The 17,741-nt window shown below is 52.3% G+C and overlaps 1 protein-coding gene and 1 long non-coding RNA gene across 3 annotated transcripts in view; one reads left to right on the top strand and one right to left on the bottom strand.

The window, feature by feature from the left end:
- The first annotated feature begins 3,334 nt into the window (after positions 1–3,334).
- The window catches only part of LOC111816418, a 21,668-nt gene continuing 7,261 nt past the window's right edge, over positions 3,335–17,741 (top strand). The window contains exons 1-3 of the long non-coding RNA XR_002820819.1: positions 3,335–4,571; positions 4,885–4,887; positions 9,802–9,811. This is a non-coding gene — a long non-coding RNA (uncharacterized LOC111816418). The remainder of the gene's footprint in view (positions 4,572–4,884; positions 4,888–9,801; positions 9,812–17,741) is intronic.
- Positions 4,567–17,741, bottom strand: part of Npr1 (natriuretic peptide receptor 1) — a 16,578-nt gene continuing 3,403 nt past the window's right edge. For both annotated transcript variants that reach the window (XM_023713622.1, XM_004629836.2), the window contains 20 exons: positions 17,022–17,135; positions 16,564–16,699; positions 16,148–16,239; positions 15,486–15,621; positions 15,214–15,298; positions 13,829–13,949; positions 13,210–13,284; positions 12,620–12,697; positions 12,173–12,277; positions 11,905–11,976; positions 11,652–11,808; positions 11,137–11,292; positions 10,719–10,887; positions 9,872–10,018; positions 9,642–9,765; positions 9,442–9,510; positions 9,016–9,190; positions 8,764–8,862; positions 5,000–5,091; positions 4,567–4,852 (listed from right to left, as the gene is read on the bottom strand). In XM_023713622.1, the coding sequence (XP_023569390.1) occupies positions 4,790–4,852; positions 5,000–5,091; positions 8,764–8,862; positions 9,016–9,190; positions 9,442–9,510; positions 9,642–9,765; positions 9,872–10,018; positions 10,719–10,887; positions 11,137–11,292; positions 11,652–11,808; positions 11,905–11,976; positions 12,173–12,277; positions 12,620–12,697; positions 13,210–13,284; positions 13,829–13,949; positions 15,214–15,298; positions 15,486–15,621; positions 16,148–16,239; positions 16,564–16,699; positions 17,022–17,135 (2,265 nt within the window). In that variant the 3' untranslated portion in view covers positions 4,567–4,789. The remainder of the gene's footprint in view (positions 4,853–4,999; positions 5,092–8,763; positions 8,863–9,015; positions 9,191–9,441; positions 9,511–9,641; positions 9,766–9,871; positions 10,019–10,718; positions 10,888–11,136; positions 11,293–11,651; positions 11,809–11,904; positions 11,977–12,172; positions 12,278–12,619; positions 12,698–13,209; positions 13,285–13,828; positions 13,950–15,213; positions 15,299–15,485; positions 15,622–16,147; positions 16,240–16,563; positions 16,700–17,021; positions 17,136–17,741) is intronic.

Consider the following 17,741-nt stretch of genomic DNA (forward strand, 5'->3'; position numbering starts at 1 on the left):
TGGTGCTGGGGGATTGAACTGTGGTCCCTGTGCTTTGCCAAGCTTGTTCCAAGTAGGTGCTTTAGACCACTGAGTCATCTCTCCAGTCCTATAATTTTTTTCATAGGTAGTGATCTCTCTTGCTTAAAATTTTTATTTATTTATTTATTTATTTATTTATTTATTTGATACAGGGTCTTGCTACGTAGTTCAGACACTTAGTCTTGGTGTCTGAACTGTCTCAGCCTCCCCAACTTTCTCTTGTGTTTTTGTTTTTGTTTTCACCTCACAATATAGTAATACTATAGTTTATGACAATAAAATGTGATATCGGGGCTGGAGAGATAGCTCAGTAGAATAAGCACTTGCCAGGCAAGCTCAGGGTACTGAGTTCAATCTCCCGTCCTGCAAAAAAAATAAAAATAAAATGTGATATCCCACACCATTTTTTTTTTAATAGGGTCTCACTATGTAGTTCAGGCTGGCCTTGTACTTCTAACCCAGGCTGGCTTGTTATAACACAGCAATCTTCCTGTCTCAGCCTCTTGAGTGCTGGGATTACGGGCGTGCACCTCCACACATTGCTTTGCAAGGATTCTTGCAGGGCAACCAGCCAACCACTCACTCAGATCAGCTGTCTGTAACAAAAAGGAGTGGGGAAGGGGGCCAGGGAGATGGCTCAGTGGAATAAGTGCTTCTCTGGCAAGCACAAGGGCCTGAGTTCAATCTTTGGTTCCGGAAAAGGGGTGGGGAGGTGGGATAGAGTGGTTTCCTGTGTCCTGCCTTCCTCTTCCTGGTGGAATAGGGTCGGGGAACAGGCATGGGTGTGGCCTCCTATCCTTCAGAAGGATCCCTGCCTCTGCTCTTCCATCCCCCCATTCCAATGTTTCTGAGTCAGAAAATCTCAGTGGTGCAGTCCAGGGTATCCTTAAACTCACTTTGTAGCCCAAGGTGGTCTTGAATTTACAGTGATCCTCCGGCCTCCGTCTGCTGAGTAGCTGGGCTTGCGGGTGCATACTGCTATTCTGACTTCACCTCTGGTTTATTATTATTTATTATTATTTTTTATGTATTTGGTACAGGGTCTCAACATGAAGCTCAGACTCCTTGCGATCCTCCTGTTTTCAGCCTCCCCAGTGCTCAGATCACAGACATGTGCCACCATGCCCGGTCTCAGTGGCTGGCTCAGCGTGCGTGGGGTCAGGGCCAGCGCAGCATGTGCTGTCACCTCGGCTTTTTATTTTTTATTTTTTACCTCAGCTTTTTGCAACATCAAATTTATCAGCATCTTGACTGACCATCCTCACTCTGCCTGGAATCTTATGTTCCAACCCAGTGAGATTAGATCTCCCTGGATGGCATTATTTATTATTTATTTATTTATATACTTATTTATTTTGCAGTACTGGGGACCTTGCGCTTGCCAGGCAGGTGCTTATTCTACTGACCTATCTCCCCAAACCAAACTTAAAAAATGTTATTATTTTTATTAGTTAATTTATTTTAGGGGCTGAGGGTGTAGCTCAGTAGAATAAGCACTTCCCTGGCAAGCACAAGGGGCTGAGTTCACTCCTCCGTTCAGAAAAAAAAAAAAAAATTATTTTAAAATATTTTAGGGGGACCAGGGAGATGGCTCAGTGGAATAAGTGCTTCCCTGGCAAGCACAAGGGGCTGAGTTCACTCCTCCGTTCAGAAAAAAAAAAAAAAATTATTTTAAAATATTTTAGGGGGACCAGGGAGATGGCTCAGTGGAATAAGTGCTTCCCTGGCAAGCACAAGGGTCTGAGTTCAATCCCTGGTTCAGGAAAAAAAAAAAAAAAAATTAGGCGCCAGGAATATAGCTCAGCGGTACAGCACCTGTCTGGCAAGTGTGAGGTCATGAGTTTGATTCCAAGTCCCCCCCCAAAAAATAAAAATTTAGGACCCAGGCATGGTGGTGTACACCTGTAATCCCAGCACCTGGGGGGAGGCTGAGGTAGGACGATCATTCCGAATTTGAGATCAACCTGGGCTACAAAGTGAATTCAAGGCCAGCCTGAACTGCATAGGGAGACTGCTTTAAAAAAGACCAAAAGAAAAAAAAAAATATAGCTCCTGCAATTTAATTTTAAAAAATCACTTTCAGGATGCAAATTTGGCCTCTGCTGCTAATTAGAGTCCATGGCTGTGTACTGACAGGTACAAATCTTTTTTTAAAAAAATTACTAAATGTACTACTGTGATAAATGAATTTCCCAAGCTCTTTGTAGAGACAACCGGGGGCTGGGGAAGGATAGCTGTCTGCTTCCTTTGGCTCTATTTTTTCCAGGTCCTGGCCTTGAGAGCTGGTTGGCCTGGGCTTCTCTCTCCGTACAGTCTCCACTGGGTCCTCCTACCCGCAGCTGGCCCTCAGCTGGGCTGTCCCCCTTGGGTGTCACGTGGGCTGATGAGATAATGTATGCGAAAGCCTTTGTCAATTTTAAGGCATCCATGAAGGCCAGTTACTACTCGCAGTTATGGCTTTCATCAGCCTGTAGGGAAATCCTGCTGCCCCCGACCCAGCACCCCAAGCTCACGAGGCAGGACATCGGGGAAGCCGAGGCCAGAGGCGGCTCCGTGCACACAGCGATCTCCTGCTCCCCTCCTCCCCTCCTGAGTAATGGTTTTCCCAGTTCTTCCTGGCTTCAGGGGCCTTCCTGCGGAAGGAAGTCTCCTCCGTTCTAGTGAAAGTTCTCGAGCTGCTGCAACCGTGGACCCTTCCTTCGGGCCTCTCCGGGACCCACCTCGGCCCCCTCCCCGCCTAGTGCCCAGTGGAGCCGGCTGCCCCGGAAGGATCTGAGCAGCGATTTCCTAGAATTGTCTCGCCGGAGCTCCTCGCTCCTCGGTCATCCAGCTCCCCACCCACCCTCTCCACCTCATCCCCCAGCCTGGCTTCCCCAAAGCCCAAGTGCCTCTAGATGTCCCAGCCCACTTCCTGCGCCTGGCTGCTCAGGGCCCTCGGTTCTCTGTCACAATCGCTCTCTTTTGAGGTCATCTACTACTCCTGGGAGGAAGAATTGGGGCAAGGGAGTCAACATGGCCACGAGGGCCCACAGGAAACAGAGTGTGCTGTGGTTGCCCAGGCAACCATCTTTGCTAGGCCTCCTCGGGTGTTTTTCATCCCCAGCTTGGCTGGTGAGAAGGACGTGACCACGCAAGCTCCCTCTCCCAATAAATCAAGTCTGACATGGGCCAAAAGGGGCGGATAGGAAGCACACAAGATCCAGAAGAGACTGGACAGGAAGGAAAACAATTTATCCTTTCTTCATTCTCCAACCCTCTGCTCTTGTAGAGGGGGGCATGCTTTATAGCCCACCCCGACCTCCAGATCCACTTGGCATGGGCTCCAGGAAGAGGCTGGGAGGTCAGGGGAGAGGCCTGTCGGCACTTGATGGATGGTACTGAAGAAATGTCTGGCACTTTCTTTCCCCATGGGGGAGGTAAGGCCACAGGCACCTCTCCCCCGCATTCCTGCCTGCCTGCCTGCCTAGGAGGGGGGTTGGGTTGGGTAGCCTGAGCAGGGCAAGGAGGGTCCAGAGCCCAGCAGAGAGGCATTTCGCAAACTCACATTTGTCTGCACTAGCATAGGGAGTGGAGGGGCAGGTAGACAATCCTCAAATCTCAAGTGAGTTTAAAATGGACCCGCATGTTCCCACTTCTAGCTCCCAGATCTCACCAACTGGGTGCACACTAATCGTGTTACCCGTGCTATCCATGCTGGGAGGGTAGCTACGTGTGCACCACAGATCATGTAGTCCCTGGAGGCATAGTGGAGGTTCGGGCCCACTGATTTTCACAACACTAGCACATCTGGCTTTGGAGGTATGTTGACATTGGTACAGCAAGTGGAGAAGCAGTGGGGTTAACCCTGTCCCCTTCATTTAACATCCAGACAGTGGTAAACTCCTTGCCCCCCCTTCCCTACCACGTGGTGAAAAGGGCAGTTTCTCTCAAGCATGTCCTTGATAAAGTAGTACAAAATTAGTATGTGATACTGTTATCATTGTTATCCAAAATGAATTCATAAAGGTTTCTTTTCTCTTAGTTGTTGTTCTAATTCCTAATGCACCAACAAGAGCTCCTTAGGGCTCTCCATGAAGTCTCCACTAGGCTCTGCTATGGTCTCCTCAAAGTGGAAGATAACCACAGCCCTTTCCAGATCTCCAGTTCCCAGCTTGAGAAATGGTCCTCTGGAAACCAAGGGTGGAGCTCGAGGCCGTGTCGCACGAGGCCGTGTTGCAAACTTCTTTTTCAAGAAGAGATGCTGCCACGGGAATAAAGACTTTAATGGTGTCTGTGTAAGGGGCAGTGAGGCATGCAGGCCTAGCGTCTCCCCCACAAGTCTGTATTCACTGCAGGGTGGAGGGTGGGTGGCAGGGACAGGGTGGAGCTGGAGGGAGTAGCTGTGGCCCTCAGGGGCCAGTGCCAGATCTGGTTTCCCCCACCCCCTCCATTCACCTCCTAGTCTCTTTTCACTTTCCCACCCAGGTGCTAATTTCTCTCCCCCATAAGTCACAGTGTAGCAAGGCTGAGGAGCGAAGATCAGGACTCTGTGTCTCTGCCTGAGCACACGTGTTTCTGCACATGGCCATGGTGCCAGTGGGTAGGCCTGTGAGCTCCAAGTTCTCCCCCATACCAGTCCTCTTCTCAGAGGTCACATCTGGTGCCTCCTCTGGGGTCAGCAGAGCTGAGCTGTTCAAACCACATCTCCAGCCCTTCAGCTGCTGAGGAAGGGGAGGACCGGCCGGCCAGGGAGGAGAGGAGGGACGAGGAGGGACTGCAGGGCGGCAGGTCAGCCTCGGGTACTACTTCCCCGCTCTCCCAGGAGCCAGTAGGTGCGGACCTTGCCTTTGCCCTGGAAGGAGAAAGGGGACAAGGGTGGGGCAGAGAGTGGTGCGCCCACCATCCCATCCAGGAGAGGTCTAGGGATGGGAGTGCCCTCGGCTGCGTGAGAAGGGTTAGCCCAGGGCCACTGTGGTGAAGCCAGAGCTTCCTCTTCTACCTTCATTTCTACATCTCCTCGAAGTTCCAGCTCAAAGCCATCGAAGTCTTCCAGGACAGCCTTGGTCTCAGCAGACAAGTGGATCTTCAGGGCTGATGGGACAGGCAACAGTGCAGGTGAGGGAGGCCTGGGGCGGAAGTAGCTAAGTGCAGAAGGGACTAGGGACTCTGGGTGGACAGATGCCCTTTCTCCATGCAATGTGTGACATCACTGGATCTTTAGCAGCTGAGACCTGTGCTATCCAGTACGGTAGCAGCAGCCACATATGACTGTGCCTTGTTAAAATTAAATGCACCTAAAGCTTCAGTGCCTTAAAACAGGCATGATGCCATATACCTGCTTCTCAGCATTCAAGAGGCTGAGGTAGGCCTGGCGTGGTGGCGCACACCTGTAATCCCAGCTCTTGGGAGGCTGAGGGAGGAGGATTGGTTTGAGTTTAAGGCCAGCCTGAACGTATTAATGAAACCCTGTCTCAAAAAGATTTAAAAAAAAAAAAAATCCCAGAAACAGGCTGAGGTAGGAGGACTGCTTTGAGTTCAAGACCAGTCTTGGCTACGTAGTGAGTTCAAGGCCATCCTGGACTATAGTGACAGTCTGTCTCAAAAAGATAAAAAAAAAAAAAAAGTCACCCTGGACTATGTATTTATTATTAGTAGTACTAGTAGTAGTAATAGTAATAGTAATAGTAATAGTAATAGTAGTACCTGGACTCAAACTCATGACCTTACACTTAACAAGCAGGTGCTGTGTGCCACTAAACTAAATCCCCAGCCCTAGCCTGCACTATGTAGAAAGACCCTGTCCCAGAAAACCAAAACAAAACAACAGACAGGAGCTGGGGAGATGGCTCGGTAGAGTAGGCGCTTCCCTGGCAAGTGGCAAGGGTCTGAGTTAAATCCCCAGTTCTGCCAAAAACAAAACAAAAAAACACCCAAACAGAGAAACAAGAAAAATATTCAGTGCCTGATTTTCACTAGATATATTTCAATTGATTAAATGAATTAATTGTGACAACTGTCACATGTGACGAAAGGCTACATTACTAGACAGCACAGATTACAGAGCATTTCCAAAAGTGTATAGCTCTGCAGTGGCAACCACTCCAGGGACTCAGGACAGCCGATGGGTACAGGCTTGCCATATGGGTCTTGCTTCGCCTTGGTGTGCTCCCAGCTTGGGGTAAGTTATATAAATTGTGTCTCATTTTCCTAATCTTTAAAATGCTGATTGTGACAACCCTATTTTGATGCTATTGTGAGAATTAAATTTATTTATTTATAATGTATTTGGTACAGGGTCTCACTACACAGCTCAGACTCCTAGTGATCCTCCTGTTTTCAACTTCTCTAGAGCTGAGATTACAGGCATGTCACCATGCCCAGGGGCATGGCCAGTTCAGCATGTGATGCCAGGGATGGAACCCGGGTCCCTGCGTTTGCCTAAGCAGGCACTTAGTCTGTTGAGATATTTTGCTGGTCCTGTGAGGATTACATTTAATATTTGGGCTAGAGAAGTAGCTCTGTGATAGAGCACCCAATATGCATAAGGCCCTGGGTTTGATTCCCCAGTACTGCAATAATAATAATAATAATAATAATAATAATAATAATAATAATAATAATAAACAACTGTTTTTGGATTTAATTGCATATTCAAAAAGTATTTAAACAGAATGTGTCAGGCACTATGTAACTTGTTGCTGTCACTGTTCGCACTTGACTCCATACTTTCATTTTACGGCTGGAAGCTGCGTTGAGGGTGGGTGGTCGGTGTTGGAGGGGGCCCTCTAGCCCCTGTTCTCTTTGGCTCCTCTCTGAACTCATGACCTTACTCCTTAGGCCTGCATCACAGTAGCCTCCTGTTGCTGAGCCCTTTCTGGGAATGAGCTCCTGGAGGAATGTGAGGAATGGACCTCAGCAGGAGGCTCTCCTACCCCAGGCCCAAGACACGGGGCCCAGAGAACATCTGCTGAGGCAACTCCCTCCAATGCTGACTCTAACTCCACACTTCTCCACCAATGAGCCTGGGATGGGGTTCACACGGGCTCCTAATGTAACTCCCAGCCTGGCATTTAGTAACTGGTCCACAAATATTTACTGAACCGAAGCTGGGCGTGGTGGCACATGCCTATCCCAGAACTTAGGAGACTAAGGCAGGAGGACTGGTTAAGAGTTCAAGGCCTCACATAGTGATCTTTTTTTTTCCATAAATTTATTGAGAAACAAATAGCAATGAGACAGTTTCAAACCAAATTGGTAGGACAGTTTCAATAATTAACACATTCACATAGTGATCTTAAGACCAGCCTGGACTACATAGCAAGATCCTGTATTGAGTTGAACTAGGTCGAAATACGGGAAGATAGACAAGAAACAAAAGCAAGGCCAAGAAAGGGGTCAAAACAAACATTGATTAGAGACCTATTATATGCCAGTGACTGTGCTAGGGGTGTTTTTATTTTGGCCCTTTGAGGCAGATTCTCACTATATAGTTTAAGCTGGCCTCAACTCTGCGGTGATCCTCCTGCCTCACCCTCTCCAGAGCGGGGATTCCAGGCATGTGCTAGCATGCCCAGCTCTACACTCTACAACCCTGATGTAGGAGTCACTATGGGGGAGACTCAGAAAGGTAAGTGACAGTTACATTCCAGGTGTTTTAGACAGCGGTCTCACGTCACCTTTATGAGGTAGATTATTTTACCCTCTTTACCGTCAACAACGAAAGTCAAAGGTCTGTGAGATTCAACAGCTGAGCACACAGCCGATGTGGACTGAGCTTCACAAGGCGCTCACCCTGCAGCCACCTCTCCCACAGCACAGCTGAGAGGTGACCCTTGGATGGGGACCCCTGCTGAGCACTGCTCAACACTGGCTTGCAAACACTGTAAAGCCTTCTGGCAAGTGGGGGGTGGTTTCTCCCACTCAGCACCACATGCCTGCGCCCAGTGGGAACTGCATGTCCCTGACTTACCACTGTCCTATTTACAATTTCCTGTTTAAGCAGGTATAACAGGGATGCAGTTCAGTAGTGCTGAGAATTGAAACCAGAGCCTCTGCTACATTCCCAGCCCTTGAAAAAATACTTTTATTTATTTTTTTTTTTATTTTTTCGGAACCGGGGATTGAACTCAGATCCTTGCGTTTGCCAGTCAAGCGCTTATCGTACTGAGCCATCTCCCCCGGCCAAAATACTTTTATTTTGAGACAGGATGTCACTAAACTGCTCAATTGCCCAGGCTGGCTTGAACTCGGGATCCTCCTGTTTTGGTCTCCCGTAGTGCTGGGATTACAGGCATGCACCACTATGCTGGATGAATTTTGATCTTTCCCTGGGCTAGTGATGTCCTTTCCTGTGACTCTGGGCAGCAGCAGTGACCATGCAGGTAAAACTGGTCCTCTGGATTATACTGTGTGAACCATATTTTTCTGGACATCATATTTTATTTCTACCTCCCATGTCTACAAAAAACCCATCTGAGCTTGCGTGTGAAATGTTCAACTCTTTTCTTTGGTAAAATAAGCACTGTGTTGGATGGTTTGGACCATCACCTGGTGCAGGGCTCTGAGCACACTTGGAGTTGGCCAGACTAAGCCAAGGTGTTCTGCAGTAGGTGTGAGAATGCTTTTGCAACTTGCAAGGTAACCCACAAAGGGAGAGTACTGGCACCAGAGCAGGGAGCAGGGGAGGAGCGAGCACAAGGTCTGTGCAGGAAGGCCCACCCTTGGCTGCCCAGCCCTGCTCCTCCATCGAGGAGGGCAGCCTACCTTCCCCATTTGACTCCATCCTCGAAGCTGTGTTGACTGTGTCTCCAAAGAGGCAGTAACGGGGCATCTTCAGGCCTACCACACCAGCACACACGGGTCCTAGAGAGCGAGGCCAGGACAGAGCCCATCTCCAGCAAGGGAGGGCAGCATATGTGTTCGGTGCCCCCCAGGAGGGGCAGCTGTCTTAGGGGGCACTGGGCCCAGGGACAATGCCTCCTCCCCACAGGTCCCCGAGATCTGTAGCGGCCTCACCTGTGTGGATGCCTATGCGCAGGCGCAGCTGTTCCTGGGGCCGGTGTCGGATGCGGAAGGAGCGCACAGCCTCCAGCAGCGCCAGGGCCATGCGGGCCACCTCGCGGGCATGGAGCCGCCCATTTCGAACTGGTAGCCCCGAAACCACCATGTAGGCATCACCAATTGTCTCTACCTGGGGGGTATGGAGCGGGGAGCAGGATAGGGCAAGAGCCGAGGGCCAGAACTCTTCCCCGGGCCACCTGCCCTCTGTACCATGTACAGCATCCTTTCTACCTGCTGCCCTCTGTCCTCATCCCCATCCCTGTGAATTCTCTGCCTGCTTCTAGGTCCCCTGGGTCACTGTCTCTGCCCATATACCCTGGTCTCCTCACCTCTTTCTGACTGTCTGTGCCTGTCCCTTCCTAGCCCTACTGGTTCCCTCACCTTATAGACGTCAAAGTTGTCTATGACAGCATCAAAGCAAGTATACAGGTCATTGAGCAGGGTCACCACCTGGAAGGCAAGAAAAGCCAAGTGGAGTATAGAGTTAGGCCCCCACCCGGGGCTGAGACCTCAGGGACAGATGCAGAAACGACCCATGTCAACTCACCAGGCCTGCCAACCATAGCTGAGCCCCGGCTTACCTGCATGGGCGTGCTCTCTGCTGACAGCGCAGTGAAACCCACAATGTCACTGAAGTAGATGGTCACGCTATCAAAGGCTTCTGCCTGGACGGTCTCCCCGCGCTTTAGCTGCTCGGCCACTGAGCTGAGGGGCCAGGGCAGGTGCAGATGAGGGGCGGAGGTGAGGTGAGGTGGGGACCAGGACTGCGGTATGCAAAGGCTGCCCCCCGTCCCTGGAGCTGGGTACTCACTGAGGCAGAATCTGGTAGAGCAGGGCCTCGGCCTTGCGCTTCTCCTCCAGGTAGGCCTGCGTGCGCTCCTCCACCAGCTCCTCCAGGTTGTTAGCGTACTGTTCCATGCGTGACAGCAGGTTGTCCAGGATGTTACTGCTCTGCTCCCTGTGGGAGGGGCATGGGTGAGAGAAGGCCCACACCTCAGCCCTGGAGTACCCGCCTGGCACCACAGAATGGGGGAAAGGGCAGGAAGAAAGTTCAATTTGTGTCTGAGATCCTGTGTCAAGTATGGTGCCTCAGTTGCAGCCACATCCTGTTTGGGTTTATTGAGCACTAGAGAGTCAAGAGGTTCGGGGCAGGGAGATGGCTTAGTAGGATAAGCGCTTCCCTGGCAAGCACAAGGGCCTGAGTTCAATCCCTGGTTCCACCAAAAAAAAGTCAGGAGGTGAGCAGGGACAAACAGCAGTGGAGGACAAAGTGACAGGAGCACAGGCAGCAGAGGGCTGTTCAGGAGAACCGGCCCCCGGACAAGGGGCACACTGGAAAAGGAAGGCAAACATCAGGGTGGGAGCTTGTGGAAAGGTCTGAAAGGGGGTGGAGGCCAGCAGTGTGAGGCCAAATTACTCTGTAGTCTGCGGGCTAGTGCTGCAGAAAGTGTGTGGGGTGCTGATGTAGCTGGGAGAAAGCAGGAGGAATGGTAGGAGACCATGAGGAGAGCCAAATCATGGAGAGCCAAATCATGGATTATTTGCAGAGGGCTGAGGTGGCTGTATGGGTTGTGGTGGGCTCTGTCTACTGCTGCAGGGACAGACTTCTGGAGGCTGTAGCGTAGAGAGGAAGGGGCTCTGTGACCAACACCAATGACCTGTTGAACTTGCGCAGTGTCAGGCGGATCTGCTGGAAGGGAGGCCGCTCCTGGGGGTCCTCTGCCCAGCAGCGCTGCATCAGCTGCCCCAGTTCCTCTAGGTGGTTCTGCAGGGCCAGGGAGGGCCGGAAGGGGGGCTGCTCACCCCGGGTCACCCGCTCAATGATCTCTGTTGTGGGGAGAGAGGGGCTGAGGGTAGGGTTAGCCAGGGATCTGGAGGGAGTCAGGGACACCAGCTGGGGTGACCTGGAAAGTCCAGGGCCTGGGAGTCCAGGATAGGGAGCAGGGAGGTTGGCCTCTACAGCAGTGGGGCAAGCTGGTGGCTGAGCCTCATCCAGAGGGGTGCTTCCAGGGGTCCCCTTCCTGGAGGCTGGGGTTGATCCCACAGTAGGGATAAGGGACAGTGTGGTTTTCTCACCTTTGGGGCTGAGGTCCAAACCTTCCACGTGGAAGACCCCACCTCTCAGGGCTATCTCCTGAAGGATGATGCCAAAGCTGTACACGTCGCCAGCCTGGGAGCCCCGGGCAGGAGGAGAAGCCATTCGGAGGAGCTCAGGGGCTGTCCACAGCTTTTCTTGGAGTCAGAGATTAGAAGTCACAGAGTAAGGAACCCCAGAGCTAAGCAACAAGTTTAGCAAGAGACTATAATACCCTGTGGCAATGATGAAAATCAGAATAAAGTGATAAAGGGGTGATTCAGGTGGGTAGGGTGAGGGAAAGTGTTTTAGGAGATGTGGCCAGGTCAGGTCTGGACCTCACACCCAGTGCTGAGGGTAAAAAGAGGCTGTGCAACCCAGTAGTCTGGTCCCTCCCTTTTTACCAGTGAGAACTGAGCCTGCAGTCAGGACAGGCAGAACCAGCCCAGGGAGGCCTGGCCTCAGGCTCCCTCCTGGGCTGTCCTGGCAGCAGGGGGTAGATGAGAATTGGGCTCACTGGCATAGAGAGTGTGTCCTTGCTCAGGCTCTGGGTCCCGGAAGCTCTCCAAGCCGTAGTCGGTGATCTTGAGCACAAAGCGTCCATCTACCACACAGTTGGAGGACTTGAGGTTCCCATGGGAGCAAATGGCCCCGTTGTGTAGAAACAGCATCCCCTGGGAAGAGTGGGGAGGCAGAGTGGAACCTAAGCCACAGCCAGGAGAAGCACGCCCAGGCCTCTCCCTGCAGCCCACAGGCTCCCCTCGGCCCACCTTGACGATGTCATTGGTGAGCGAATACCGGAACATCCAGTCCAGGGTGATGCTCTCGTTCTCCAGAATGTCCTGCAGGGACCGGGGGCTCAGACTGTACCCCACAGACCCCCGGCAATGGGAGCAAGTTAGAGGGGCCCCACAGACATGAACTGGCAGAACAGGGCAACACTTCAGGTTTACTCCAGTGCCATCATCACCCCCCCTCGCTCTATAGGGGGCCAGTTGAGGTCAGAAAGAGGGAATGACCCAGGCCTGTCCTTCTCACCTGCAGGCTCCCCCGAGGACAGTACTCAGTGAGGATGCAGATGTTGGGAGGGTCCGTGCAGGCGCCTACAAACCTGGTCAGGTGTTCATTCTGCACATCTCGCATCTGTGGGGTGGGGGACAGCATCAGGGACCTGACAGAACTCAGGCCTCCTCTGCAGCCTCCCTCCCTATTTGTAGACATCACTGGGACTCACAGTGTGGCTCCCACCTGTGTTCTTGAGCCCCCGGCCCACCCCAGGAGCATCATACTCTGGCCCTCAGGCCTGTTCTTCCAGGTTCTCCTATCATGGGGTCAGTCGCTCCATCCCAAGAGCCCATCCTGAACCTGCGGACCCTGGTTTTCCCAAGGTGTCGTGAGGTCCCGCCAGCACCAGCTTGGCCAATAAGACTACTGGTCTCCCCATGGGACCTTTCCCCCGACCACCACCTCGTGCCCCCACGTTACATGCTTCAGTTCAAACAGGACTTTCCGAGTCAGCTCAACGCGTTTACGGTTCACGTGTTTCACAGCCACGAGATTGCCCTGAGCAAGAGATACCCAAAGGTAAGTGAGGAGCAAAACAGAAGATAGATTGTGGGGGGAGGTAGATCTTTTTCAAATGGGAAGGGCAACAAGGAATGCAGAGAGGGGAGGGACAGGGAAGGGAGAGGGAATGAAAAAGGATTGAGATGTGTGGTGTACAGGAACCAACTCCACAAAAGGAATGCCATTATTGTGGGCTGCCAACACGTGCTAATAAAAAATGAAAACTGGAAGAAAATAACAACACACTTTTTTTTTTTTTTTTGCGGAACTGGGGATTGAACTCAGGCCCTTGAACTTGCTAGAGAAGTGTTTATTCTACTGAGCCATCTCCCCAGCCCCCCGAAAACTGGAAGAAAATAAAAAAAGAAACAAGACTGCCACTGAGCCAAGCACCACCCAATGCAGTGGGAGGACTGACTGGCCTGATAGCCCATGCCTGGACCCCCCAAGTACCCCTAAGAGCATGCCACCACCCCAGCCTGGGTACCAGCAGTCTATCCCCAACCCACCTTATAGTACGCGGTCTTGGCATAGACCTGGAACTGGCCCTCTGCGGTTAGCAGGGAGCCATAATTGGAGCCTCTCTGGAGGGTGGAGAGCAGGAGGCATGGTCAGCCCACAGCCCGTCTGCATCCAGGGGCAGCCAGGGGTCTTTCATTTCTTTGTTTACTTGGAGTAATGGGGATTGAACCCACCCAGAATCTTCACGCTTCTTACTGTTTATTTAGAGACAAGGTCTCACTAAAGTCATTAAGTTGCCCAGGCTGTGCTTGAACTCAATCCTCCTGCCTCTGGCTTCCAGAGTGCTGGGGTTAGAGACAGGTGCCACCATCCCCAGCCAAGAGCTCTGGTTCTCTACCACCCAGGCCTCACCATGTTGCACCCTTCTTCGTAGTCCACGGAATGGGAACCTTTCGCCATTCACTTGCTTTGTGCCTCCGCATATACTACTCCCCTGACCTCTGAAATTGCCCCGAGAGGGAGGCTCTGGAGCTGGCATTGTCATCTGAGACTGTCAGAGAGGGACTGTCACATAGCACCTGAAGGCAGGGCTGGGTGTAGAACCCTGCCCCCTCCCTGCCACTGCCACCACCCTGGGCACCCAGGTCTCCCCCGACAGGTGCTCACCCCGCTCAGAGTCAGCCGGCTGCCTGCACTCCGGAGGTGCCTCTCCATGCTGCTGGGCTGCACGTCCTCCCAGCGCACCCGCCACAGCTCCGAGGCCAGCTCCTTCTCCAGTTGCATCTTCCTGGACATGAAGCCTGTAGCTGAGCTCATGTCTGACCCCCAGCCTGGGCAGGTGGGTGGGGTGCTACAGAGCCCCCCAGGGCCCTAGGACCATGGCATGTCCTAAGATGAACAGGGGATGTCTCTCTCCTAGGCTTGGTGCCAGGAGGCCGGGGTAAACTTGTCCCTCACTGGGGACCCTGGGGTAATCTCGGTGCCGTCCTCTGGAGTCAGGGGCATCCATAACCCCCTCCCTGGGGGATCCTATCATCCTGGCTGTTCTGCCATCCATTGTATCCAGGACTTCTGCAGGTGTCCTGGTATAGTAGGGCAACCACAGAAGCAGCAGGCATTTGGCAGGGTCAGAATCCCTTCCCTTCCCTTCCCTTCTCCTTCCCTCCTTTTTGAGGTACTAGAGATTAATGCCAGAGGTAATCTACCACTGAGCTACAGCCCCAGCCTTTTGATCTTGAGACAGGATTTCACTAAATTGCTCAGATAGATCTCAAACCTGTGATCTGTTTGTCTCTATGAACCACTATGCCCAGCTCTCTTTCTATACATACGTATATATTTGGTACAGGGTCTCACTACTCAACTCAGACTCATAGTGATCCTCCTATTTCAGCCTCTCCAGCACTGGGATTACAGACATGTGCCACCAGGCCCAGTCTTGTGGCCAGCTTGGTGCACCTGGGCAGGGCTGACGCAGCATGTGATGTGGGGGATTAAAGCCAGGTCCTTGTGCTTGCCTAGGCAGGCACTTAGACTGCTGAGCTATCTCCGCAGCCCTTCTTTCTTTCTTAACTATTATAGGAATAAAATGAAGGATTGTGTGTGATAGGTGTGGTGGCACATGCCTGTAATCCCAACACTTGGGAAACTAAGGCCAGGAGGATCACTGTGAGTTTGAGGGCAGGCTGAACTACATACTGACAGCCTGTGTCAAAAATAAAAAATTTCGGAGCCAGACTCTTAATTGCTACACTTCCCAGGCTGGGCTTGGATCTGCCATTTCTCTATCTCAGCCTCCCAGAATGCTGGGATGGCAGGCTGCACCCTCACTTCTGGCAGCCCTACGGTCTGACCCACCGCAGGAGCACAGGGAGAACCAGTTCTAGACCAGAGCCACCCTACTCTGCTGTCACCCGCTTCCCCTCAGGCCACGCCCATTCTTGCCCCCCCCATCCCATTCCCTCTTCCTGCTCCCTCTCTGTAAGGCTTTCCCCCTCTTCCTGCTGGGCCCCAGCCCCAGCCTCTCTCCAAGCTCCTGTGCCATAGCTCACCTGTATACAAAGAAGGAGATGATCAGGATGCTGAGCATCGAGAGGCCTCCCACCACTGCCAGTACCTCCAGGGTGGAAAAGTTGCCTGCAGGAGAGTCCAAACGGTAAGAAAGACGTGGTTGAGCGTAAGGGCAAAGTTCTAACAGTCAATTGGTAAACTGAGATGATAGATGAAGGGGAAAAAAAAATAGGAAGACATGTTGTCTCAAGCCTTCTTCTCCCCTGCCGAGCTCCCCCTTGGGGAGGGGCAGCTTCTTGGATGGGGCAGTCACCTTGGCTGCAGGCTGGGTCCTCATTGTCAAAACCACATTTAGGGACATCAGGAGGAGGGTACCCCATGGGCCAGTACAGATCACGCCCTGACTCAGCCACCAGCTTCTGAGAAGTCCCATTGTAGTTCAGCACAACCTATGGGAGAGCAGGAGTGGCTGTGGCAGGGCCTGGCTGGGGTCTCCTGGGGGAGTTCTGCCTCCCATGTCGTCTTTGCTGCCAGCACCTGTGTCTGGGGGGCCAGGGTCTGTCCATTCCTCTGTGACCCATGGCCAAGGGTCTCAGAGCCACACTCTGCAGCCTAAGCTGTGAACGCTACCTGGGAAGCCTTCACTGGAGGATCTGGTCCTTGCTGCCTTTGGCTTCAGTCCCTTCCTTTCCTTGCTGCATGCAGAGCCGAGCAGACACCATCCCCTGGCCCTGTCCTGATTCTTCTAGGAGGGCGTCTGCCTACCCTACCCCTCCTCAGACATAGGTTCCCAAGGGGGACGTGTATCATTCTAGCTGTGCTTCCAGACTGGGTCGCTCACAAGCAGGGCTCTCATGGGTACACCAGCATGGCAGGGTGACCACAGAACTGACAGCTGCCTTGGCAGGGCTGGGAGGGAGCCCGAAGAGGCGAGATAATCCAAGCTGGCACAATCTTCTACGTGCATGAACGCACCCTGAAGGCGCCAGTGTCAGGATCCATATTCCAGAGGGAGAAGTCCGTCTCCCGGTCTCCGCTGCTGTCGATTTTCAGGTAGCCTGTCACACCTATAGGCACAGGGGACAGGGACTGTGTTCTGAGAGAGCAGAAGTGCAGGCATGCCCACTTCATCGCTCTATCTCTGGTCTCCAAAGACATGCACGTGCAGGGACAGCTATGCAGGGCACAGGAAATGTCTGCTGTTGGTGCACAGGAGGATCTGACAGAGTTTGGGGATGGGGAGGAGGGCTAGAGGATGGCATGGAGGTCCCTCCTAGAGGCCAGGAAGACAGCAGTGTGAGCAAGGGGCCACCACATGATGGCCTCCTGCTAGGGTACCAGGATTCACTGCCCCCCAAGACAGCCCTTTCCTATTGCCTTCAAGCCCTGACCTGGGAAGCTTCGGTTCCACATCCTCTGAGTGATGTCTTCCCCATTGGTGATAGTCCCCCCATGTGCCACAGTCTCTGTCACTGCCTGGATGTAGAGCAGGAGACCGTCGTGGAAGGATGCTGGGATGATGTTCTCCTGTGGGGCCAAGCAGAGCTCAGGGAAGGGTGAAGAAGGGACCAGGACACAGGGTGGGGCGGGGTGCAGAAGAAGCTGGCACTCACACCAGACAGCTGGGGCTGCGTTACCATTGGTCTCCACCTGCCTGCCAGGCAGATCAGGCAGGACCCATCATCCCAGTGTCACTGTTTGAACTTGCCACTGTCCCTTCAATCATCCAGAGAGATATGGGAAGAACAGGAAAGGAGACAAGGGAGACCCTGAAATACTGGCAGAGCCGAGAGGACAGGACGGAGACCCACAGAGGGCCACACTGAAGGCTCCTGGGACCCCCTCGTACCAGGCCATCTTCCATGATGAAGTTGAACTGCTCATGGGCCAAGAGTTTTAGCTGCTTTAGGAATTCCAAGTACTCAGGGTTATCCGGTTCCTTATACGTAATGATCTTGACAGCCTAAAGAAGAGGTCGGTGAAGAGCTGACTCCAAGTCCGCCATACCCTGAGGACCCACCTCCCGGGCTTACTTATTTATTTCTGCTCAGGTCAAGGTCCAACTGGACTCCATGTTCGGCATGAGAGGGTGCCTGCTCTTCAGCAAGAGATTCAAGTCCTGGCCAGGCTGAGACCTTGGCGTCCTCCACTTACAGCTTATGTCTCATCGTTTAGCCTCTTGGCTCTGAGCCCCGGGGCCCCTTCACTGCTAACTCCCTAAGAGCTTCTGGAGCCTCTTTTCAGCCAGGCTTGTAGGTGTACTTTGGGAAGATCTCAAACTCAAGTCCAGTCTGGGGAATTCAGCAACTTAATGAGACCTTGTCTCAATAAATAAATAAATAAAGCCATTCGTGGTAGTTTTCACTGGTGGCCCAGCACTCAGTAGGCTGAAAGGATCGGGCAAGTTCCAGGCCAGCAGGCCAGCATGAGCTACATAGTGAGTTCAAGACCAGAATGAGCTACATAGGGAGATCCTGTCTTTTTATACCTACTTAATACACCACCCCAAAGTGGCTACTTTTTTATTTTTTATTTTTTTTTTATTTTTTAAATTTTATTTATTTATTTA

This window comes from Octodon degus, unplaced genomic scaffold (genome assembly GCF_000260255.1).
Source record: "Octodon degus isolate 3935 unplaced genomic scaffold, OctDeg1.0 scaffold00032, whole genome shotgun sequence".
In the NCBI taxonomy this organism is placed as follows: Eukaryota; Metazoa; Chordata; class Mammalia; order Rodentia; family Octodontidae; genus Octodon; species Octodon degus.